General features: G+C 35.9%; 1 protein-coding gene across 1 annotated transcript in view; it reads left to right on the forward strand.

The window, feature by feature from the left end:
- The window catches only part of Rbp6 (RNA-binding protein 6), a 652,248-nt gene that overhangs the window by 375,945 nt on the left and 250,418 nt on the right, over window positions 1-25,885 (forward strand). The window contains exon 4 of the mRNA XM_018541612.1: window positions 6,170-6,254. Within this exon, the coding sequence (XP_018397114.1) occupies window positions 6,170-6,254 (85 nt within the window). The remainder of the gene's footprint in view (window positions 1-6,169; window positions 6,255-25,885) is intronic.

The following is a 25,885-nucleotide window of genomic DNA, read 5'->3' on the forward strand; positions in this document are numbered from 1 at the left end:
AAGCGGATTAAGGCGGTTAGTTAAAGAGCAGTTACTATATTGTCGGTACGACAAAGCAGCGAGCACATGGTGGATGAAACTTCCGGGGCGAGACGGGATAGGGAACGTAGTGCGAGCAGGAAGGAAAGGGTTAACGGGCAGAGAAAAGGAGAGTCGTTTTCTAGACTCCGGACTATAGCGTTGGAACGATGGTTGGCGGAATGCGAGGAGTGTGCGTTCACCGAACTAGGTTCGTAACTGGTTTCAGCTACGAAGCTACGACCCGACCCCCGGGCCAGGGTATATCGCAGTCGGCTGCAATAGCAGAAACTGTCGGGCTAAGTAACTGCCGGTACTTACAGTAAGTTCGCGCGCAATGAGACCGCCTACATAAATACACCTAATACACCGGCACGGCGTCTCCTCTTCCCCGGCCTTACAGCCTTATCCTGCGTCGCGGTAAATTCTCCAGCTAGGAGCGTAGCCTTTCGACGCGATACGAGGGTAAGGTATGCGCGAGTTGCGTTGAGCTGATTTATTTTCCATTTTATTATTCTCCTTTCTCGTGTCTCGTGACTTTAGCTGTGATATAACCGGTAAAACGTTTTCGATTCTATTACCATAATGGCATACAGGGTGTGTTGGTATTATTATCATTAACAATATTATCTTTCAGCCATTCAGATTGTAGCAATTTAATTACAGTGACAGATAAAGTTTAATAATATAACATTTTTTTCATTTTATGCAAAACTGTTATTTTTCGCAGATAATTAATCTGAGTTATAAATATTTCTTTATTAAGCGCGTATATTTTATTGCAGAAGATATCATAGTAAATAAAATGCTACATTTTCTTTTAAAAGTTACTGTGAATTTTAATTTTGAACTTTATATTAAATTCAATGGTTAACAAGAATATTTGAAATTATTATTAATTATATACAAATTTCTTACTTGTGTATATAATATAGAAAATTTTTAGAACTATCAAGATTTGTTTAAATTAACAGATTATTTTTCACGCTTCGATTATTTATTTTATTAAATAGGTACGCATATAATGTTCCATTTGAAAATAAAACTCGAACTGTAATTTCAATGTCAGTGTAAATGTGATCACGTGATCTCAATCCAACTTTCAGCATCAATCGTTTAGTTCAAGATTAGATGCTGCATACACTTTTTCGTGCATTTTCATTGTCTGCTGTTAATTTTGGTCATATAACCTGTTTTGATGCTGAAAATAAGCATTGCTAACATAAACAGGCACCTCTCCTTTTTAAAATTTATTTTACACTTGTTCCTTTACTTTAACTGAGCAATTCCCATCAAAACTTTCAATAATCGATGAATATTTGCCGGTTGAATATCTTTGCGATTTTTCATTAGAGTTTCATCTTATCAAATTCTTCTGAGGAGGGTGCTTCACGCACTGAACGTTATCCTGAACTGATTTCGGCTGGGATTTCTTCTTGTCGCACGCGTCTAGAATATCCTCGCTATACCCGGGAATCTTCGAGCCTCCGGCGCGAGGGAGTAAGGATAAGAGAGACCGTGACAAACAAATGCACCGCATCAGCCCGGTGTGACACCCTTCCGTAGCTGGGACGGGGAAGCATGCGAAAAGGGCGATGAGACCGGTCGGGGGACGGTTAAGTCGGCAGAGGTAGAGTGAGAGGCAAGCGACCGTGGTCGAGCGGCAGAGGTCGGGGTAAGAGGACGAGAAGCAGGATGAAAAGTAGAGGATCGTGGAAACCGTGCTCAAGTAGACAAGGGACACGTCAGCCGCCATCCTTCTACTCAGCCTTTTATAGATTATTCACGTACAATGGCCGGGGGTGACGAGTGGCGCGATGGCGCATTGCGTCCGCGATAGATCCATCCTTTATCCCGGGGATGACTCTCGAGTGGCCCTCGACTCCTCTGATATACCGTCATAAGATTGGTAACTCGCCGAGATACGGTTTTTTTCATCCTTCATTGTGAATAATTACCTTAAATTAAGATTGAATCTCCGCGAGTCTGGAACCAAGTTTAGTCAGGAATGCGGAATGAAGATTGCAATAGCGTTACTAAGCAATCTATGTGTTTAATTTTTTTTTTTTTAATTAAGTCCAACGGTGTTCAACAGTGTTTACGATATTACATTCCGTAAAATTTTCACAGGAAAATGTGCGACGATTTTAATCTTTTGTCAGAAAAAAGAATTACAATTTTGCTTTGTTTAATGATAAAACGTATTTGAAGATGAATGAATAAACGCAAGAAATATTTTTTGTGAATATTTCTTTCACACAAAATTAAACATAAAAGAAATTAAAGAAGCAGATCGCAGATGTGTACTCTGAAGAGATCGTATAGTATATTTGTTAAAAATATATTTTGTAATTATTGAGCAAAATGTTGTTACAAAAATATAAATGTAAACTATTTTGTAGCTTGCTTCAATAGAAATATTAAATACAAAGCGTTTTGTTAAATTGTAACTGAATGTTCACACATTTCTTATAATAAAATAAACATGAGTCAACGTACTCCATCTTTACATATGTTTGATTTGTATTATTTTATTATAAAAAAATACTCAATAACATATTGCGTGATAACAGAAACTTTTTTCTATTTTCCTAAATTACCTAATATGTAATATTACGTCAACTTAGATTTACTTTCTCAAGAAACATTAATAAATACAAAATTTTGAAACGCTTGAAAATTTACTTGTCTCGTCTAGAATTAGATTTTTCTTTTTTTTTTTATTGCAACATTTATTTGATTTAATTAAAATTTAGAGAAAAAAGCTATCTAAATACTATAAAAAAGATATTTTCCGATAACTTTCCATTATTTCTTCTGCGATAAATACATAAACGCGGAATACAATACTAACTTGCTTCTTATACCAACCAGCCTCTCTGCCTTCTCTATTATTACTGTACATGATTGATCTAATTAATGATTCAATTTATAATTTTCCAATGATCATTGGTGAATCTATAAATTCTAATGAAATTCCGGTGATGCTCGGTGAAAAAGAATGAATTATTCGCGTGGCTTTCCGAGGCTGTTGTTCATGATTTCGGTACATTGCGCGCATATCGTCATAAATGCGTTGTCATAAAAGAGAATGCGAGAGGGACAAAGAGAGGAAGAGAGAGAGAGAGAGAGAGAGAGAGAGAGAGAGAGAGAGAGAGAGAGAGCGCGCAAGAGAGAGAGAGAACGCGTCCGGACGAACTCTCGTTTCGTTGTATGCAAATGCGAACTGCCTGTGGTGTTCTCGCTCGTGTTGTTTGGCGTTTTAATGCTGATTGGACGACTGCCGATTCAGCGGCCGTTCGTTTGCCGCGATTGTCGCTTCGGCCGTGCGTACTGTGAAAAACCTCCCAAAATTCGGCGTGTATAGTTGTCGTAGCCACATGAGCAAATCGCGAGCTCGCTAATGCTGGATGGCATCGTAGACGCCATGAGTTGGAACGTGTATTATATTATATATTGTGCTCTCCATTTATTTTTTATCCAATTGTAGCAGTGTATAAAAGATATTTAATAATTTTAATATTGAAAATATGGAAAACTTGCAAACACTCTCAATATTATAGCCAAAAAAAAATCGATTTTTAATTGGTCCAGATTTTTTTATCAATGGATAAAAAAAACTTCTGGAATATCTTGATATATAATGATCCTAATATGCATATTTTGTTCCATTAAACAATATTTGTAAATTTATGCAAATTAATATTAAGAATTAAAAAAATTACGGAAGAATACAGCAAATGGCAAAACTTTTGCAGGAAAAACAATCTCGTATATTCGTGTATACGTGTCGTGTGTATTGATACAGCGATATTGCAATAACTGTGGCCGCTGGTGCAATTCTCTGTTATAAAATGAACGAGGGAGTGAAACTAGCTTTTTTTCCAACGCCATGTGGAAACACGAGGCATTGTATTGCGCCCTTTTCGAATGTCACCGATGCGGAATAACAATCGACTACCTTCCGATTTCGCGTACGCAAGTGTACGTGTTGCCGTTCTCTTTACTTTTCTTAGGTACTACGCACCCTTCTTGTCGTTGACTTCGTTCGAGACGATATCGTGTGCTCAAAGAAATCGATATAGGAGGAAGTTGTCGCGATACTTCCCTGTAACTCGCACATTCGACGCACGGGAATCACCGTACATCGCGGACGAAAGAAAGCGGCGATGGAAAGCGGAACGGTTGAAGAGGGTGGGTTGTCGAGGGCCCGGAGGGGTCGGTTCCATCAAAAATTCAATCCATACGAGTATTCGTTGTTTCGTCGGTGGGAAGGAAGCGGAAGCAGTAAGAGAGGCGTGAAACGTTTTGTAGAATTCTCGAGACGTTGCCGGCAGGGCCGGGGGCGGTTGCTCCTCGGGAGCGGATGAAGGAGTTGAGGGAGGGAACAGCGACGGAATACGATGTTCCGCAGGGAACGGCGAAACAGAAAAGGGAGGCAGTCGAAGGAATAGAAGCGGAAAAGAAGGGGTTTGCGTGCGAAAGGTGGACGAGAAGAGAAACACGCGGGGAGGATTGACGGGGGTAGCTCGGTGGCGCGTTTGGTTCTTGAAGCATGTGTGCCCCATAAATAACATGTAAATATTTTCAATAACTGCCGAGGCGGCCCCGGCATGAAAAATGCAAACCGTTTTGCGTCCGGCTCTCAGCGCGTTGCATTCCCTCGTATCGCTCATCCCTTGTTCGTGGATCGGCCGACGGTATCCACCCCCTTAGCTCACGGCATCGAACTGTCTTTTAATATATCCGTGTGTACACGATGTCCGGTGTGATATTTATGACACAACGGACCGTGCCAGGTTCGATATTCGTTTCGCTTTAATCCTTTAGATTTTAATGTTACTGGCGCGACAGCTTCTACGAATTTGCATAGTTTCTGATAAATTAGCAACCACACACTGTTAGACAATAAAGGAGCAATGGTACCTAATTCTTTGAGTTAAAAATTACATTTCGTTATTTTTAACTTCCATGTGTATCAAAATGTAAATTAATCCATTTTTGTGGATAGTTTGAGAGTAAACAACGTCCACACCAAATGTGTGTGTATGCACTTACGAGTACAATTAGTAAATAATAAATTAAATTTCAGTCAAAGATACATTATCTTGAATGAAATTGTTTAATACCATTTTATTACTTAGGAAACATTATTATCAAGTATATTAAATGATATACACATATAATTATATATGTGTGTGTATATATATATATATATATATATATATATATATTTATATGTGTATGTCATTTAATGAATTTTAATCTACGATAATTATGTCACATATAGCACGACGATATTTCCAATATTAATTTACTGTTATTTCTGTAACTAGCATATATTCTAAAACTGGAACATAATATATTGATTAATTGTTGTTATAGACGACACAAGGAATTAATCCATCGTTAATCTTAGCTTAATTTAATACTGTAATGGATATGTTTGTAATCTAAATCTGAATTAGCGATATGCCATTGCGTAATCAGTGAAATTTAATTTTAAAAAAAGGAAGCATTATATAGGTAATTAAAATATCGATATTTGCTCTCAGGTCCAATACACTAAATAGGGATATAAAGCAATTAAGATTAGCTAGGTTAGGGATTTCACGTTTCCACGGTTAAGGGATTGAGTTGTTAGTTGAATTTCATTTTAAAATTGATTGCCAGTAGCATACTAATAATAATCAGTGATTATTCATCGATTCAGGTTTAGAGAGATCAATAAAACCGACATAAATATTTCGAAATTGTTTGAAGTGATTCTTTGGCATAATTTTTAAAATGCGTAAAATAGAAAAGCGGTAGTAATCAATTACTCTCTAATGACTACTTTTAATCGTGAAAATAAAATGAAAGGAAATTACCTCATTCAGAGAATTAATATTATCGTATCTCGCGATTTACGAGAATGAATTAATACGAAAGTATATTGTAGTTACAAACCGGCTTTTTTATGATCGTACATTTTGATATATGCGCTACATTGAGATATGTATCTTGCAACGTGTGACGCTGTACTACAATCGCTATCTTTGTACGCGTTCACGATGGAAATACTATTACTATCAGCAAATGCTTGCTTAATTAATGTCCCGAGCGACAAGCATACATTCATATTAAACATCCTCCTTTCGTTTGTTTGCAGGGGCTTTGGATTCATCACATTCGCAGACCCTGCAAGCGTAGACAAAGTGCTGGCGCAGGGCAATCACGAACTGGACGGCAAGAAAGTGAGTAATCATCACATTCTACTAGATTAATTCTAACAGTGCACAATCAGATCCTTAGTTGAAGTTTCTATCCTTTCTAACTCTTTAACTATGTGCTACGATCGAACGCGAGTTCACAATTTTATGTGCGAAATTTTCTAACAATTAATTTCCCTCAGTAGATATGATTTAATAATTTTGTTAATTTGTAAAATGATTCGATCGTACGAATGTATCTTTGTTTACTAGCGTTTTGCAACTAGCCTTGACTAGAAGAATAATTTCTATCGGGTTACTCGATGCTTGTAAACATTATCACGGAAGAGATGCTCCATGGAAGAAGGCAGCTATAAAAAAGATACAAATTGCCGTGATCAAATATGCGTCACGCGAGCAATTAATTTTCACGTCCGATCGGAGTTGCCGTCCCGAGATAATTGAAAGAGCATGCCGCGAGTCGATTGATCAAACCGATTGGTAGCTACAATCCATAGGTATATCCCGATTCGAGATGCATCTGTATTATCAATTTCGGGAGCAAAATATTATTCGCATTTGAAACTTCATTAATTTAACGTCAAACGTTATTTCGTCCCATTCGCTACAATGCAAGCATATCATTCGTCATCTACATGTCGCAATTGTATTAAATAGTTTGTTCAATTATTAACGTGCCGTTTTTGATGAATGCTCCGGAAAAAGTGCATAGATAAATTATTTTACTTATTTCTTGAAATAAATGTTTTGAATGTACGTCTATCATAACTTGTTAATTTCAATTTATGTCGTTACCAGATTTAAAATTGAAATTTGTTACAATAAAACCCGTTTTGGATTAATTGAAAAAATAATAATTCTTTCGTTTCTCTCTATTTACATTCTGATATTTCTAAGTTTATTTGTATCAATATGTATATCAATAGCATATAAAATATGTACACTTTTATATTTATCGGTATCAAAAGTTATGATATTACCATATATATTCGAAAATATATAATTATATAATTTATTGCTTTTAATAGGAAAATTAAATTTATTGGTGACTGAAGAACGTAAGCAAAAACCATGATAGAAAATCATGATTCGCTTCAATTTTATTTCAAGTTGTACGTGCCTCACACAGAAAAGCGATAATCATGAAACGGCAAAATTTTTCTAATGTCAGGTAGTTGTGCGTCACTGATTGAATTCTTACTTGTAAAACATTTTATTCCAATTTATTGAGGAGAATGATATTTTCTCTATCGTTTCTTTCTCTTTCCTAAGGGACGCCTTACACACGTGCAACGACATCGAGCGAAACGCAATGTCAACGATGCAACGATTAATCGTGGGCCGACATAGTCGTTTGGCAAACGTGCTATTCTCCTTCCCTCCCTTACCTCCCCCCTCCACCCCCTCTCTCTCTCTCTCTCTCTGTCTGTCTTTCTTAGTGGGTAAGACACAATGCTCGTGGAATAATATTGTAAGACGGTAAGCGCGAACTGTACGGCGAGAGAGAAATAGTTGCGGACATTAGCTGTCCACGGTGCCATAAGTAGAACGACTCCACCGCTGGAGCGGCCGCCTAAGTGGCCCCGAATACGCTTAAGCGAGGGCAACCCCGGCCGTATCCTCGGCTCGCATAAATTTCGCGTAATTCGCTCCGGCTAATGCAAATTGCGAATGCACGGATCCGGAAGCTAACACCTTCCCGATAGCGGGAAGAGAATATCGCGCGTATAGGGCAACCGCCGGCGCATCCTATTAAGGCTTCCTCTTAAGGGATGAGATGTCCTCATCCTCTAGCACTCTATCTGCCCGTTCCTCTCTCGCTCCACTTTTCTCTCTTCCTCTCATCCAGGAAAAAGGGAGAGGTGAGGAACGTACAAGGAATGCAAACGCGCAGAAGAGCCCCGTTGCTTTGATTCGCTGACGAGTATCGTCGCATTAATTAGTGCGGCCTCCATCTGAGCCCGCGCTAACAAATGAGGAGCTCTTAACTCACGCGAAAATAAATAAAGTTGGAGTGAAATATATGATATTCTACCAGCAAGTGTCGTTATATAATTTCTTTTTGCTTTACTTTCCATATGTGAACTTTTAGAGAATAGAGTAGAAATATTTGTTGCAAAATGCATAATCTCTCTTATAGTTGTATCTTTAATAAAAAAAATGCATAATTTAACACAAGATGCAAAGTTTTCATGAATGTGAGTCGACTTATTTGGCTCATTCTGGTTATATAACATTATCGAAAATCAGAGTGGATTAATTCATGCGAGATCGATTTTGCGGGTTGATATGCCAGTAGATATCTCTCCATCTGACATGAACAATCATTTTCGCAACGTGCCGCGTAAGCACCCACCACGGCACAATGCTGACCAATCAGAATAGCTAGCAGATTCTGTTTAATCGGGCTTGGTGTTGATTAAAAAATGCGTGGGTCGAATGTGCGCGTTCCCGTTTACGTCCCGTTTGGCTTCAATAGATGTAGTGGAAGTAGTCAAATCGGATGTATTCGCGCATGTTTCGTTTATGATGATAGTGCTCGGTAATGCGAGGTGGTGAAACTGTTCTCTATTCTTTGACAAAAGTTTAGCCATGCAGACTCTCTGCAGAATTGTAGATTAGTATGCGAACTTAGAGATAGCAATTATTACAATAACGCGGTTTTAAGCCGCTAACAACTAAGATATTAAACGTTTTCAACGAATTAAGCTTCGAAAGAGTACACTAATAATTTTATTCTCCAATGTATTGCATTTTGAATAAACCTTGTTTAAATAATCTTTCAGTTTTATGATAAAAAATAATCTTTTTCAATTGCAAAGACTTTTTGCAAGACCTATAATATAAATTAAGAAAGAGAAGATTTTAAAAAGAATTTGAATTAATAAAGTTTTTAAAAATGATAAAGAATTTATTTGTAAAAAGAGAGAGAAAACGGTTTTAATTGCAAGAAGAATATGTTGTGTGGTAAAAAGTGTGTAAAGATTATAGGAAAAAAAATAATTTCTATATTTGTATTGAGTTAAAATCATAAGAATTATGTCGCATTTTCAATTCATGATGTGATATTTGGTGATGTATTTTTTTTTACCTTTTATTAGTGATGGTCAAAGTGCATATTCTTTATATAAATTTTTTTAAGAAAATGATTTTATTTCAAATGATATAAATTTAAATTTTCTAATTAATATTAACGTTTTTTTTTTATGTTAATATTAATGTTGATATTAACATTTCTTTCATATAAATATTTATAAAGATCATAACTTACGCATCAAAAATATAATAAATCCTAATTGTTTTCCGACTTCACAACACATTCTGTGATGTATTATAGTTGTATGTGATAAAGGTGACTTGACATGATATGATATAAAGGATAAGAACAGATGCGGGTGATGAGGTCCAAGAAGAAATCGTGAAAGCGAAGGAACCTCTAAGGGTAGATGCACACGAAATTGGAAGCTCTTTAGAACTCTCTGCATGGCCCGCATTCCTGGATTCCTTCAGATGTCTCGACGCTTTAGAAACGTATCGTATGAGAGCACGTGGCGGACGAGTCTCCTTTTCCTCATCTTCCGACTTCCTTTCTTCTTAAAGAAGAACAGGCTTTAACCCTTTTCAAAATGTACCATAGTTTTATTACTAGAAAGAATTTTATTTTTATTTTTTATTTTCATCTTTACTGTATTTTATATTACTTTCTCATTTGTCTTATTTCTCTTATTTAACCTACGTATTTATCTTTCATTTATGTATCGTTCTCTGATCTCTTTACTTTGATTATTTTCAAATATAAAATTATTATAACCTATCTTTGTTTCTAATTTGTGTATTCTGTCTCTACATTGACTTTGGTAAGAGTTACAAATCTCATTACTGCTCTTTATTCTGAACCGTTGGCAACGTTATAATCTATTCTGTTATGTACAAGATAGGACACAATTCACTAATTGCAACGTAACAAATCAAAACGTATACGTTTTTTTATTTTATTTTATAAATATATTTTATTTCACACATTTATGTCTTGTGTTGGCTCTTATAAGCACTATATTTTACAACTAGAAAGAATGTTATAAACACATAGAACATTTACTTTCTCTTGACTATAGTTTCTTTGATAACACGTAATTTTTAATTATAAACTTACTTTTAACAATTTTTTAATTTTCATTATTTACGACATTTAATAATTTTTATTATTTGTATAATAATATGTTTATTTTATTTTTAAACATTTGTAAAATAGCATCTAATTAAAATTCTGCCAAAATATACGTCAACAAAAATTATTTTTGAGATTAAAAAATTGTAAAAATAATTCTGAAAATTCTATTTCATCATAAATGTACATTTTGTCGTTATATTTTTTATATTTACTGACATTAATTAACATTTTCTTTACATTCTTCTAATACGATTAAAATTCATAGTTTCATAGCATCAAGTTTCTTTTATTCTCATGTGTTAAATATGCAACATTTCAAAGATTTGTAATACGCTGACTTGTTATCAATTTCGAGGAAATATTATATCTACTATAAAGTGAAAAGGAAATAAAATCGAATATTTTTATTGAGGTTATCGGAGAAATAAAATCCTTGCGGGATTGTGCGTATTAAAGTATATATGTTTCGTCGGGAATTAACCGAAACGATAAGTCGATATAATGCTGAAACGCGGTTTTCCGATACTTCTATGAATGCAGTTTTTCCATACTTACGCAAATTGAAATTCTCACAAACCTTGATTGCAACGTCGTAATGTAGTTAAACGAGCTTTTTCATAAAGATAGTATTAGGAATCGATATTTTTCGTAACGACATTGCAATCACTCACGGTAATACCAGTTTTTATATCGATATAAATTAAAGCATGAAAGAGGAAAATCGATCTCTTTTTTTGCTTCTTGCTTTAAAGATGCATTGGAAACGATTAAATATTGAATGTTAAGCATTAGTGCACATTTATGAGGTATTTTCCTACATAAGCTTTCGCAATCTATTTTCCACCTGCTTCGCAGTCTTTATCTTTAACTTATTTTATGTAAAACACTATTGAATTGCAAATATATGTATATGTACGATCTACTTATTTCGATAAGTAAGTTTTGAAAATAAGTTATTATAAATTAGAGCGAAATACAGATAATATCAGCACGATTTTTTTTTTATAAAAGTTTAGCCATGCAGACTAAACTTTACAGCCTTTCAAAACAAACGATTCACATATATTTTATAATGTCGACCAATATTTCTTCAATATTGCGCGTCTAAATGGGTTTTGCCTAAAGGTATAATAAAATTTATTTTCCTATTTTTATCCCCCTCTTTTTTCCCTCCCTTTCATTCTCATTCTCTCTCTCTCTTTTTTCTGTTCTTTTACTTTTCTTTCGATCGATGCTTTTTAAACGCCTTGCGTATAACGTTTCAAGCGGTGACTCGGAAAATGCTGAAAAATAAGCAGCGTCGCTCATCCGCGGAATAATTTATTTGGAGAGCCTAAAGCCACTAAGCCCTGCGGAAATTGTCTGCAGTCCCTCACAAAACTCCGGGCTATCCTTCTTCTCGTTTTCAGTAGTTGTTCTCTTCGACCGACTCTTCACTTTTTTTCTGTCTTGCTTTCTTCGCGCGCTCTCTCTCTCTCTCTCTCTCTCTTTCTCAAATAAGTCAACAATACAAGAAGCGTCTATTGTCGAATGCTTTTAAATTTGAAATACAAACCATCTACCTCTCTACTCCATTACTTATACCTTATATCTCATCTATATCACCCTCCTCTCTCAACCTATCAATGTCATTGAACATGCGTGGTTCGAAAGAATTTCTCACTTGCGTTTTTCTTTCATTTTTTTTTATATCTCGTGTGAGTTTTGAATTCTAGGGCAGAAGTTACTCAGACATGATATAAGTTCCGTTATTTCAAATATATTTTCACAGACGTTATTTATTAGGTATATAAGTCAACTCTTTCTATCAATTCTGACCAGCATCTTAGCTGTCCTTAATCCTTCATATCAAAATGCGTAAAAAAGAATTATACTTGCAAGAGTTCGCAATGTTAGAATTATGTGGGTTGTTAAGATTTCGCGCGCTCGAGACTGTTGATTCAGGTCTCCCGAGAAGACTTGGGGCTCCTTGGGAAATACAAACGTAATTAGAAGGCACGGAAGCGGAAAGGGAATTAGTCACTTTGTAATCGTAATTCGGGAAAGTTTATGGCCCGCGGTTTATGAAGACGCATCCCGTCGAGTCGCCGGGAAAGTTCTGGTTATCGCGCCAACGAATTAAACCGATACAGCCGGGTTGCGGCATCTGTTACTAACGGCTTAACTCACTCGCCCTTTGCGCCGGATATACGGAGTACAGCCGGCATGAATATAAGTCGAAACTAGGGCACCTACATCAGACAGTTGCGGAAGGAACGGGAAATAAAAAAAATCCCATATATCACGGACAGAAATCAAGGAGCGGGATAGTGAATGTAGCTATCTACGAAAAGAGCTAGGAGACTATAGAAATAAAAGATATCTCCTTTTCTAATTTATTATAACGATTCTTATCTTTTGTTATCTGTGCGAAATTTATAAGTGCATACAAACGCGATTATGAATGATTTTTTCAAATGACGACAAAAGAAGCATATATACGCAACTTTCTCATGAAAATTTATTAAAAGTTTTATTATATTGTATAATATAAGAACAAATGTTATATATTGATTATTTATATTCCATTTTCAGAAATTTCTGTAGAATTTACCGCTGAATTGTAATCAACAGGAACAGATGTATATTTTAAATAAATTAGTTAATAGTTCAGTTATTAATGAATTAATCGTTTACAACAAATATATGCCAACGTTGCAATATATATTATTACAGACGAAATACAATTATGCTCATACACACATGATATAATTAGCATAATAACAATAATAATAATAATCTTATTCATATTAACTATTCTGTTTGCACATTATGACGGTAGGTTTTATTCGATCGGTCGTTCGCCATGATTTGAATTTCGACGTCCTTAAAGGAGCCTTAGGGAGATTTTTGATGGTTTCCCTTTCTCACACCGACGTAAACATAAAATCGAGGAGCTCACCCTTACGGCTTTCAATGCCTCGCCCCTTTTATTTCCGGCTTCGATGAAACGCTATCTTGTTAATGGTGCATATATAACATCAACAGAAATTTTTCCGTCCAATCCCTTTTTCCTGTCACAAAATAAACTATCGCTGTCTGTCGAACAATCCATACCCGATGCTTGTTAGGAAAAGTTATAAATCACAAAGAAACAGGAAATTCAATGTTCAACGAAACAACTACTATGCGAATGAATCCACATCATATAAAGGAAAGAAGCAAAACAAAAATTCCGCGGAACGATACACAGATGCGCTTATAACAAATTTAAATATATTTATGCTTAATACAACCGTCATTCTTTATAATTACCATAATTGTCATGTTATATCGAGTCTATTTTTAGCTCACATGTAAAGTTGTCAAATTTATATGACGCACACGTTCGTAGCCTTAACGAGCTTGGAAATTACCAATGTAAAAAAGGGGGTGCACTATATCTTTCGTTAGCAGCAAACGTTTTATACTACAGCTGTATGTGTCATGTTTATTGAGCGCAGCGTTAAACTAGAAGCTAGTTATCAAATTTGTATGTGACACAAACAGGACGTTCACTACGTTCCCTGTATACAAAAAAAGCTTTTGATTTAATATGTCAATTTTCTATGAAAATAGAGGTAGATGAAAAGTTTAATGCTTAAATAGATACACAACCATTTTCCCGCCAGTTCCTAATTTTTCATCGAGAAAACTGTGGGTATACGATTTAATCGTTATATTATTATTTATTCAACTTGTCTTACAATTAGTTACCCTAAAATTCGTGTTAATGACATTGAAACCGACAATCTATCAATTTTTAATGGCTTGTTATGATTTACAAGCATCAGTGTTAACAGACGTCAATGAGGTAAGAAAAATTGCATTTACGGGTACGTTAAAGATTCAACGGATGTTATCTGTCTCGTTGGTGAAGATTGATGGATCATCAATGTCTTTAACTTGAATTTGAGGGAGGTGATGAGACGAGGGTTAAGTGCTTATTTCATTAAAGTTGAAATAAATTTTTTCTCCAATAGTAAGTTAATAACAGTGTTACAAGAAAGATTTTAATAAATATTTCTTTAATAAGAATTAGTATTTTAATTATAACATATATAATAATTATTTAATAATTATTATAAAAATTATTTAATAATTATTATAAACATTATTTAATAATTGAGTCAAATATTATTAATCTCAAAATAAATATATCTATCTTGTATTATCAAACAATTTCAAAAACACGAAATTAGCGTAACATTAAGTATTTCATATTATTATTAATATCAGCTATAATTTCGTTAAAAATGAACAAAATTTAAATTTAAAAGAAGAGTTTAAAAGCTCTATTTTTAAAAGGCCGCTGTGTTTTTTTAGTTTCTATAGGTTTAGTAATTTTTATATGTAGAAAACTATGAGCAGGATAAAATAAAACTTTTTGTCACTTTGTGAAATGGTATAACTGTCAAATTTTTTTTTAAAAACGTGTAGACATTTTACATTAATAATAATACGAAAAATGGACGTCATTAAGTCATTAAGTGTGATACTTAATGTTTTCTTTGCTTTTGAACCTTTTAAACTATGGATGAGATTTACATGTCGTTTATATATTACATATCGATGTATCGCGGGTATAAAATATTGCGTACGCATTGTACGCTATATCTCCGTTTTGGTGTGCGTGAAATATAAATATAATTAGCATGGTATAGAATACAAGTGTGTTGAGCACGTCGGACGCGATAGAATCCATATATAATTCATAATGGCTTTATTTCGAGAGAAACCACATTTTTATCTGTTAAATTAGAATAGCTGTCCACGATTTGTAATTTGTTTTGAAAAACTATTGTTGAAATAGGTCATTTCGACTTGTTAAGTGACAAATGGAAATCAATGCGAATATACGATTCATTGTCAAATGTTTGAAGAGACAGAAGCAAAACACATACACCTATACAAATTCACACACACGTGCTGATATTGCACATGTATTTGAATTTACTAGCTTAATGTTCAAAAGGGAAATGGAACGAATGTGTTATATCGTTTTAACAGCGAGCTAGTTTTTTGGCACTGATCGCTAGAGAATTTGAGGCTATTCGCGAAGATAATGGGCGACGGATGCTGCGTGAGAGAAAAGCGAGATGCGTGTGATGGTCCATTCTCCGCAACCCTAAGCGAAGGCGGTTTCATGTTTCTTGATGCCGAAGACGATGCCCTAAAAGCGTTTTCCCGGACACGATCCCTTAACGCAACTTGAGACGGTGACGGCGCGTAGAATTTTCATTCACGATAACGAGCGATTTAAAAAAGGAAGCAAGGAAGGCGTGAAAAGGACTAAGAGTTGTTTCGTTACGCCGAAATATGACGTGGTTCATCATTCATTTTTGGCGAAATTGCACTCTTCGTTCGTGAGTCTTACGAAGAATAAACGTCGCTCGTTTTGGAAACTACATTCTTGACTGCGCATCTTGAATTATGTATTACCTACTGACAATATGTTCACCCAAGTGTATATTCCTCGTATTGTTATCTTACATTAGACTTCCTCGGTAAACATATATTATAGAGATTGGTTGCGTAACAAGGATATGTGGAAGTTGGGTGAGAAGTATATCTATTTTTCGTAAAAGTATCGTTAATTTTGTACTGATTTTCCAAGTTCGAAGTTGTATCCTTGAGGAAAATCGCGATGGAGAATTGTAAGGATATTGCTCACAATATTGAGAGTTATAAGATTTTGACGAACAGAGTTCCATACGAGCATAACTGTTGGCAGGACTATACTTTTCTCAATGTGAGTTGTTTTGAATAAATTTCAGATTAATTGAAACTTAAGGCTTGATTACGGCAGATCTTAATATAAAAAATTCAAAAACATAAACTAATAAGGTCTCGCTTTTCCTTGAGAATTGCAACTTATGTAGTTAAATTGTATGTATCTTGTTTTCAACGTCCTGTACAAATGTGTAATTTGCGTAATGAACCGCGATCGCAAGAAGTTATTCTCGCGTTTCCTAGCAGTTTGCTGGCCAGTTCGTGTCGCGCGACTTGGCAAAAGGGACAGCACGAAGGGAAGGAAAAACAAGGAGAAGGACAGATGAGGGGGAGAAGAGAGACGACGAAACAGTCTATTTCACCTGTTCGTTTCTCTCTCTCCCTCTTTCTTCCCTTATCTGTTTCCCTTCTCAGCCTCTTCAACTCGCCTCATAGAAGCGTATTCTCGGGCGATCCATTTCCAGATTAAACACGCGTAAAACTCCACTCTCATGCGGTACACACAAGAACTATGTTCCTCTCCTTTCCTCTCCTCTCCTTTCTTCTCCTTGCATCTGTTCGCTTTTCACGCATTCGGGTCTTCTCTTTCTTTCGAAATATCAGGGACCTCGTATATTCTTTCTCTGCTCTAAAAAGTAGATGACAGAGGAAAAGACTCGCGTGTGCTATCATTTAAAACCTCGTAGAAGTGAGTACCTCGCTTTTAGAGAAACTAGAAGTATCTGCTTAATCGTGCGACATTTCGAGAAAGCTGACTCGTAATATCAAAAAGAAGCAGTAGACGTTTTTAAGACATACCAATTAGAGTATTGTACATTTCACTATTAAAAAGAAGTAAAGAATTAACTTTTAGTGTGGCAAGAGATTAGAATATTTTTAAATGTCTACGTAAAGAGATGAATTCTTTTAAATGTCTATACGTAAAGAGATCAATCTCTAATAATGACGGAAAGCACATTTAACGTTAATATTAATTATTAATATTATGAATATAATTAATAAATAGAGATAAATAAGGATGAATTGATGAAGTAACGATACTTCCGCTACGCGATCTTATCGAAATTATTGGCGCGATGTCTGTTTCCTTAAAGGACCAATTTCCGGCTATCGGGCATGTTCGAGACAAGGTCAGGGTCAGCTGAGATCGATGAGAACGACGTTAACGAGGCGCTGGATGCGCGGACGGAGATACTCCGAGGCAAGCGTTATCGTTTAAGGTGGGACGTGACGTCGAAATGGAAAGTACGAAGGGAGGATCGGCGTGAGGAAGGGCGAAACCACGCGTGCGAAGCATTTGTAGCACAAAGCTCGTCAGCGTAGCGGGAATGTTTTGCAGGGAGGGGAGGGAGATGGAATAATAGCTCGACTCACGGAAGGTAGGTAGGATGAGATACAGGGTAGGATCTATTGAGCTCGTCGTGCGGCTGCTACGCGCGTATTAACACGTCATAATAATTACGAATGTAATCAGCGACGCGCGCGAGAGCTTCCTGAATCGCGCGTTTTGCTTTCACCTCGGTTGGCCGCCTCTTCCTCTGAGGAAGAACGGACTCGCAACGTAGACAAGAGATCCCTGCGAGAGGGTGGAATAAAAGTTCCAGCATGGGACGAAGGGAAGATTTTGCCAGGGATTTTCACGCTATCATATCTCACTACGCTGATTTATGTAACGAGACTGAAGCTCATTGAAAGTCCGAAGGTAAACGAAATGCCGTGTAAATGTAAATAGAAAAATTGACAAATGTATTCTTAAATAACGCTTTCTAAAAAGTAATCTCTATTGGATAAAGATAAGAAAAAGAAAAATTGTAAGATAAGAAATGTCGAGAATTATTAACAATTCTCGTACAATGTTATATTTTCTGAATAAATGCAACGCGACAGAATTTAATTGTTGAAGAAGTACAGTTCTCTCTCCCTCTCGCTTTTGAGAGTTAATACAATAGTGCTCGGTGACTTTGGTCCAAATGTTGGACTTAATGGCGCACAGAAAATACATACAACATGGTGGAGGAGACAGTTCCAAAGAGAAACATTATAATCCATTGTACAAGTTAGAGAACGAAGAGTGAGGGAAAGTCTTAAGTAATCGTTAGAAAATCAATGGCGAGTTCTCAGGCGGTGTCTCACGGACAATGTGCTATAATCCACGGTCTCGAAAGCCGAAGAGGCTGCAGGCTTTCCCACGAAGTAAGCGGTTAGGCAGTAGGGAATCGGGGAACGTGCTGGAAACGCGGAAGCGTGTCCTCCATCATCGAAGTTGGAACTTGTCGGCTAATTGCATAGTTCGCCTTCTTGCCTGCAAACATCCAAATTGTCAGGAATACTTGATCGGACTTGAGCTTTCCTCTCTTAATCTTTAGTATTTTATGTACATTTAGTTCGCGTTTTACCTCCAAAATATGCGTTTTGTTATGTAATATGCAAGAAATTATATATATTACGTAAAACAACATAAGATACAGCGATTGTATACATGAGCGATAACTAAAGTTCAAACAGTGATGATATTCAATACCAATAAGATATAATGTTTCGAAATATAAAGGAACGTTAAAAGTTTTTACCGAAGATGCACAGGGACAAAAGTATAGAAATATTTCAAAGTAAAAGTTACTTTCGACGTTTCTTCGACATTTATTAATTATGAAAAAATTTGATTGTGATGACGAAATATACATTTCTGTGAAGTGTATCTCATTTTTATGAAATATATCACATTAATTGTAAAAGAATAAAATAGATGGCTTATTTGCTAGTCATTTTTTTGCAGTCTTCAAATAAATAGTCCAATGAAATAAATACAATTTCTCATAAATAAATTTTTAATTATCTTTTTCAAAAATTGTCCATTAATTTTGAGTAATTTTCAGTTGATATCATAATAAAAACTCTGGTAATTATTAACTTATTTGATTTCGGATGTTTAATTCTTCGTTATTATTTATGTAAAAAGAAAAGATACAATTGATTGCAGATTAATTGTACGAAATGCTTGTATTGTATACGAGTGATTGTGAGAATAATTATCGTCGAAAGGCTATTATGCTAATTACATGTAGTACAATCACTCATCATTTGAGAAACCTTCACGCGCCTACTACACAGGATTCTTATCATTACGCGAAATATTCTGACGCGAAATCAAACTAGAAGCAGGCGAACGTTGTTGTTCCGGCCGCTTAAATAATTCATAAGCAATATCGCGCCCTGGTCGCGGTCACGTCTCGGCTTCCCTCCTGATTGGCTCGAATTTACGAGCCATTGTCGCCTGATTGGCCGCGCTTGTGCGACGGATGGTGGCTTCGTAAAGAAAAGCACTTTATCGCCCGGGAGCATTGACGTGCCGGCGCGGCGGCCAGGCGACGTAGTCGGCGGGGAAAGCATGGAACGCTTTCGGTAATTCTTCCAAGATTCGCTCGTCGTTCTCTCTCGTTTCTTCACCGCCAACTACGATCCCGATTCAGCTCCATCGAATTCCTCAGTCCTGCACAAAAGCCCCTCTCGAGGTATCCCGATAGAAACGGGAAACAGCGCGCTTTCGCTCCCATGTATCCTCTCTTCTTTCTAACATTTGCTACCGTTTGTGCGATATTTGTCGGCGCCATTTCATTCGCAAAGCGATATAGCCAGATATCCGCTTTTAACAAGTATACTATGAGATCGACATGATTATAATTCTTAATATTGTGACTTCGAATTGCATATTTGAGATTGCGTTCTTAAGCCTTCAAATAATAGAAGCAAAGGTGACAATATAGGACCTCTTTTTATTTTTTGGACGATTTTTTATTTTGTAGTTGTATTTCAATCAATAATAGTGCAAATAAAAATTTATTAATCTAAGTTTCATATAAAATATATTTAAAATGATATATAAAGACAGTTTACAATAAAGTAAGAAAGATTGTTTAAATGAAAAGAGACGTTAATGTGAATGCTACGGTGAAATCTTCCCTATATATTTTTATACATGTAGACTTTGATATTTTTAAATCTATTAGAATTTCTTACATATAGAGTCCAAATAGTTTAAATTTATTAAAAATTATATTGAGATATTATATCAGATTCACTTTTATTTTTATAAATACGTTCTCCTAGCAATATTCCTATGTTGAACCTGTCCTCGTGAATGTTTACTACAAGCACTTCTTCACTGCATCGCAAACATTGTTGAAGATTTCTTGAAATGACTTACAACCATAAAAATTTTTAATAAAAAACACATCGCTCTGCAATGTTTTTTATTAAAAATCTCGGGATCACATATATATAATATTATCCGATTGTTAAGAGGCAATATAAAAACATTGACGATATAAAAGCATTGGCAGAATTTTTAATTATGTTCCAACGAAAATATAGTTACTTAAGCTTATTTATTCAAGCATATTTATTTTGTAAATAAAAAAACGAATAGCATTTTAAAAATTAATTTAAATTCGTTATTTGTAAACTTGAAATCGTCTTAAACTTTGACGTATCTCGTAATAGATAAACCATCAATTATCAAGAAACAGGTTGCGTCGATTATAGCTGCATTGTTATATAGTTTCTATACCTATTTAAGAACAAGTTTAAAATTTTTTTTGCAAAAGATGGCGTTAATTATAACGAAATTTTAAGTGAGATCTACATTACTACTTTTTCTTCTACATTATATTTGTGTGAAAGTATTCAGTGTGCAATGCATCAATGTCATTTGGCGAACTCCTGAGTTTCCTGAGGTGCCTTCTTCTGCGACAGCGCGGCGCGGCGCGGCGGCGCGAGTTTGCAAAAGGACATTATGCCCGTTACACGCCCTTGCGAGTTGCAATTTTGGTTCGGTCTGGTAGACCTCGTTGCCCGTGACATTTTGACGCAAGCTGGGAGAGCAGAGAACGGTGTCCGGAGAGCGGCTGTGCTAGGCAGTTATGAGTTGCTTAATTGTTTTGTCACTGTTCGTCGCGACAGCAACGTCCTCGTTGTCGTTGCTGTCGTTGTTGCTGTTACGCCAGAGGCAGAGTTTCTCGAGATCGTTTCCGGAATAGCCGACTCGGCTTGGCTCCTCGATAACTTGGCTCGCGAGATTCTGATGTCCGCAATATCGACAGGGGAAGGATTGCATTGTTCACCGAAGACGAAGTTCCCGGTAATCGTAGCTGCCCAGCAATGACTCTTATAAAGTAATCCAACGTCTTGATGAAACCCCGAGATGTTTTCGTTAAACTTTCTGAGGTTATTACATTACACAGTTGGAAAATTTGTGTTAAATTTAATACATTATACATATAATCTAAACAATCCACTCATTTTTTGTATTAATTTATTACATAAGATAGATGACTATATTAGAAAGTAATACAGTCATTGTTCAAAAGAATTAACATAACAAAGATATAGTACTGACACAATTTGTAAACTATTTTGAATATAGGTGGTTTGATTTCTTACGTAGCCTTTTTTTTGTATAATAATGAAAATCATTTTTTAATTTAAAATAATTGAAGATATATTGGATATGCAAGCATTAGAAAAAGAAATGCCGGGCATATATATATGCCATATCTAAAAGAAAAGATATTTAAGAGTTAATTCCGTAACGTAATATATTTAGCTTAAAATCTTACTTTATAATAATATCACATAGATTGCCGAAGCATCTAAAATATCTTAAATATTACATTACGTTCCTTGTCGACCAAATTTTCTTTTTTAAAATAGTTAGATTATTCGAGTAAATAATCACTAATACACTCAATACTTTGATATAACGTAATCAGTATAACTAAATATTTGCTCAGTCTTTCATGCGCCATAACTTTCTCTGTAACTTTTAATCATTACTTACTTGCTTTCATATCTCTTTCTATTGCTGTCGGTGTAAAGAGCCATCCAGATGGCAGCCGTTAAAGGTACATCGTGCCGTGATATTGGTTGGCACCGAATGTCGGTGACGCTGTCGAGAAGAGAGAGAGAGACTACTGACAAGCGTTGTTATTAAAACTCCGAAGAATCGTGAGCTCGAGACTATAGAAATGCAACAAACGTCTACCGTTTGAAAACTTGAAATAAAATATTTGCAGAATATTTAAAACAGAAATCAGCATGTCTTGAACGCAAAACAGTATTTTATTTATAAAAGATGAAGTGCATCTTGACTACCTCAGTAAAAACTTTTATCATTTCTTTTTAAAGATATAAAATAAATTTCGCTCAATATATCTTAAGTGTATATTGCTTAACGATAATTTGTTAAAATTATTGGTAGCGTAAATTCTCTTTTTCTGATGATAAACAAAAATACATTTGAGCGCTAGTTTTCCAATTAATACCAGCGTCTCTTTTGCGTACGGTATGCATATTGCATTAAAAATTTCAAATTGTGCAACCGAACGATGAAATCGCATTAAGCGAACCTCTTTCGTCGTCAAGCGAGACGGATTTCCATTGGCGTAAAGATTTTCCGGACCTCGTTTCGCCCCAATCGCGATAACGACGCATTTGTCGCGCGCGAAAAGTAATGTGCGTTGGATCGAAGCGGTAGTCCATTTTTATCGGCCTATACATCTTGGAGAGTATGTCGCAAAGGGTACCTTGGTACGCAGCTGGCGCGAATATTAAAAGCAATCGCTCAGTCGCGCGTAATAACTGACCGCCAGTATATAGCGTACAGTCTCACTTGCCTACGCTTTGCAATCCGCACAGTCGTGTGAAAAGAATAATAGTCCCTCACTCTTTCTCCAAGTTTTTTCAATTTTTAGTGTGAGATTATACGACGTGGCGCAAATTTTCATATAATTTTAAAGAGCTGCATAATAACTGCAAAAAAATAATAGTTAAAAGGTGTAATATTTATGCTTCAATGCTCAGGCACACTGAGAATTTTTAAATAAACGCATAATACGTAAAGTTATATTGCAATGCGCTCACAAGTAAAAAGATTTCGTCAAAAGTTTTTGTCAAAAGAATATGATATCAACAGATAATGCGTGATTCTTTTGTAGAAGAAGGTTGAAATTTACTTTCGCCAAAGTATATCCGAATCTTGATAGAATTGTAAGGACAATTTATCTTTCAGTGAACATTGCTGAAAGTTAACAAACTCAAGGAGGACTAACTACCTTTTCCCCATGGATGCACTTAGATAATGTTTCTGTTCCCACAATGATGACGTCGACGATGAGATAATGGGAAGGAAACGAGAAAAAGCGGCAAGTCCGGCACGGTGGAAATGATCAGTTGCAAAATCGTGGTCGCGTATTTGCCTTTAATTTGCCGAGCGAATTAACCAGGTATTTGAGGCGGGCAAACGATATCGCACCGTTATCATCGATGCTGAAGATGGAAACGAATCGGCGATGTCTCTCCGAAATTTAATAATAATTCTCATCTCCCCCCAAAAGCCCACACATCGCCAAATATGACATCGCCGATGAATTCCGCGTTGTATCTATCAGCAACGAGACTGGTCGCCTCTCTGCGCGAGTTCGATGTTGTCCGAACGGAGACGGAAATTCGGAGTAGAAATAAATTATAAACGCGCTGTCTCTGTTTAAATAGCTAACGAGCCAACGGTAAAGCCGCACCGTAGAAATAGAAACTACGCGATGAATAAATAGTCAGAGAATTTCGTTGCTATAAAGAGTGTTTGGCAATTGATGGGATAATTAGAAGAAATGGGATTTGTTTTCTTGAGATTTATCTATATTAAGGAAGAAAGTCTCTGCTTTTCGTTTCATCAAAATAATAGAGGCAATAGCCACTGAAAATTCAGAAGATATCATCAAGGACATTATTGTCGTAATTAACCCTAATCGGTATTTGCTCTGAAATTTTATTATTATAATTGGTATTCGCAGTACATTTTAATTAATGTATCTTTGCTTAAAATTAACGTAATTGGACGATTCTTTGTCATTTTGGAGATTAAAATATCAGGAATAATAATTACAGTGTTAGACTGAGAATAAATTGATTAAGAGAAATAAACTTATTTTTGGTCAAAGTGGTTAGTACTTTTGTGGGTCTTCAAACACAATTATGAAATATAGATTAATAAAATGTCAGATATTAAATTAAACAGTAATTTTTGATAAACATTTTAGAACAATATTAATAATTTCATGTCAAACATCTTAAGATCTGTAAATAATTCAATTTATTGCGAAAAATATTGCTCAGATAAGATCATATAATTTAAAATTATGTGTCATTGTAAAAAAAATTATTTGTTATAGACAATTTTTTATAACACAATTAAAAAAAGTGTCCAGGTCCACTGCGAATATCGACTAGGATTAAATGTTATTTTACTACAGCGTGTAACAGTAGATTAGCAGAATTTTCGAAAATAGATATTCGTTGCTTTCGAATGATTTGTGTTGTCTGTCAGCTTTGGAATTCGGTGAAGTTGTTCGTAATTCGAACCGGAAGTCGCGCATGTTCGTTCTAGGCGTTATAATTGAAACTTTAACATTATATGGCTTCCCCAGTTATTTCTGCGTCTCTTCTGTCTTTGATATGGGCGCGCGCGACCACATACCTCGTATAACAGTTTAACCAGCATTCGAATTCCTACGGAATTAGTGCGAGTTCGCCTGTGAAATTTCTCGTTCGCGTTATCCGCGGATGCAGTTTGCCCTGGGAGAAATGGGGCGGGAAGCGGGGGATTGAGGTTTCGCTGCGAGACCAGCGCTTATAGTCGCGACGAGGGGATGGTGGCAAAGAGGTGAACGGGGGTCGCGAAGAATGGCGTCGTGAATTACTTTTCCAAATGCTCCCGATCCGACTCGAGGCTCTCCTTTCTACCGCGCCGCTTCAGGGTAGAAGCATCCAGGGGTAGGTGGCTCTTCCAATTTCCAGGCGTGCCAACCAGATTGAATTTCTATCGTCTTCGACAACGACGACGATGACGACGACAACGACGACGACGGTTGGCGGCCGATCATTTCGCGAGATATCGGGTAACTGGGTTATGTTTGCGAAAATGGCTTCGAGCCTCTCGATTTTTCTCGGTAATGCTACCTCTCCATTCCCGGCAACGTTCTCTTTCTCTCACTTGTGTCTTCGCGCGTCTACGTGTTTCTCCGTCTTTCTCGCTCTTCGTTTCGCTTTCTATCTCCTCGTTACCAACTCTGTTCTGCCCTTGCGAAACCATCGTTCGGTGAGACGAATCGAATGAATGAGACATCGAAAAATCTCACGTTGATCGACTGAACGACCACGAATTGTGTCTCTCGTTGACGTCTATTACATCAGATAGAGAAAAGCGGATACAAAAAAGGCAGATAACATCTCTTTGGTATTTCTTATTATTTTGTAACGCAATTTATATCACAGGAAAATAATCTTGAATTAAAATATTGAATTTTTTAAATATATCAAATACAATAAGCACAATCGATTCGAAATAACCATCAAATAGACCACAGAAATTTAATTAAACGTTAACAGAAGAATGAAATCGTGAGAAATAAATTATAAAATCTGTAATAATTTAGACATAATGTTACGAAAACATTACTCTCTTTGATCAGTAACTAAATCTTTTTCGTTTTGTTTAATCTTGCGTCTATGGAATAGTATTATCATCGATTATTCCAATTTCTCAATATGTATCCAAACCATAGTCATAGCTCGCATCGTAACTTCGTATCCGACGGAGGACATGTACAGCGAAATCCGTTGCAAATAGCTCCTGCGGGTGCAGTAGTGAAGTTTGAGAGGCACTTCCTTCACCCCCCCC

This window comes from Cyphomyrmex costatus, unplaced genomic scaffold (genome assembly GCF_001594065.2).
Source record: "Cyphomyrmex costatus isolate MS0001 unplaced genomic scaffold, Ccosl1.0 scaffold296, whole genome shotgun sequence".
Lineage (NCBI taxonomy): Eukaryota > Metazoa > Arthropoda > Insecta > Hymenoptera > Formicidae > Cyphomyrmex > Cyphomyrmex costatus.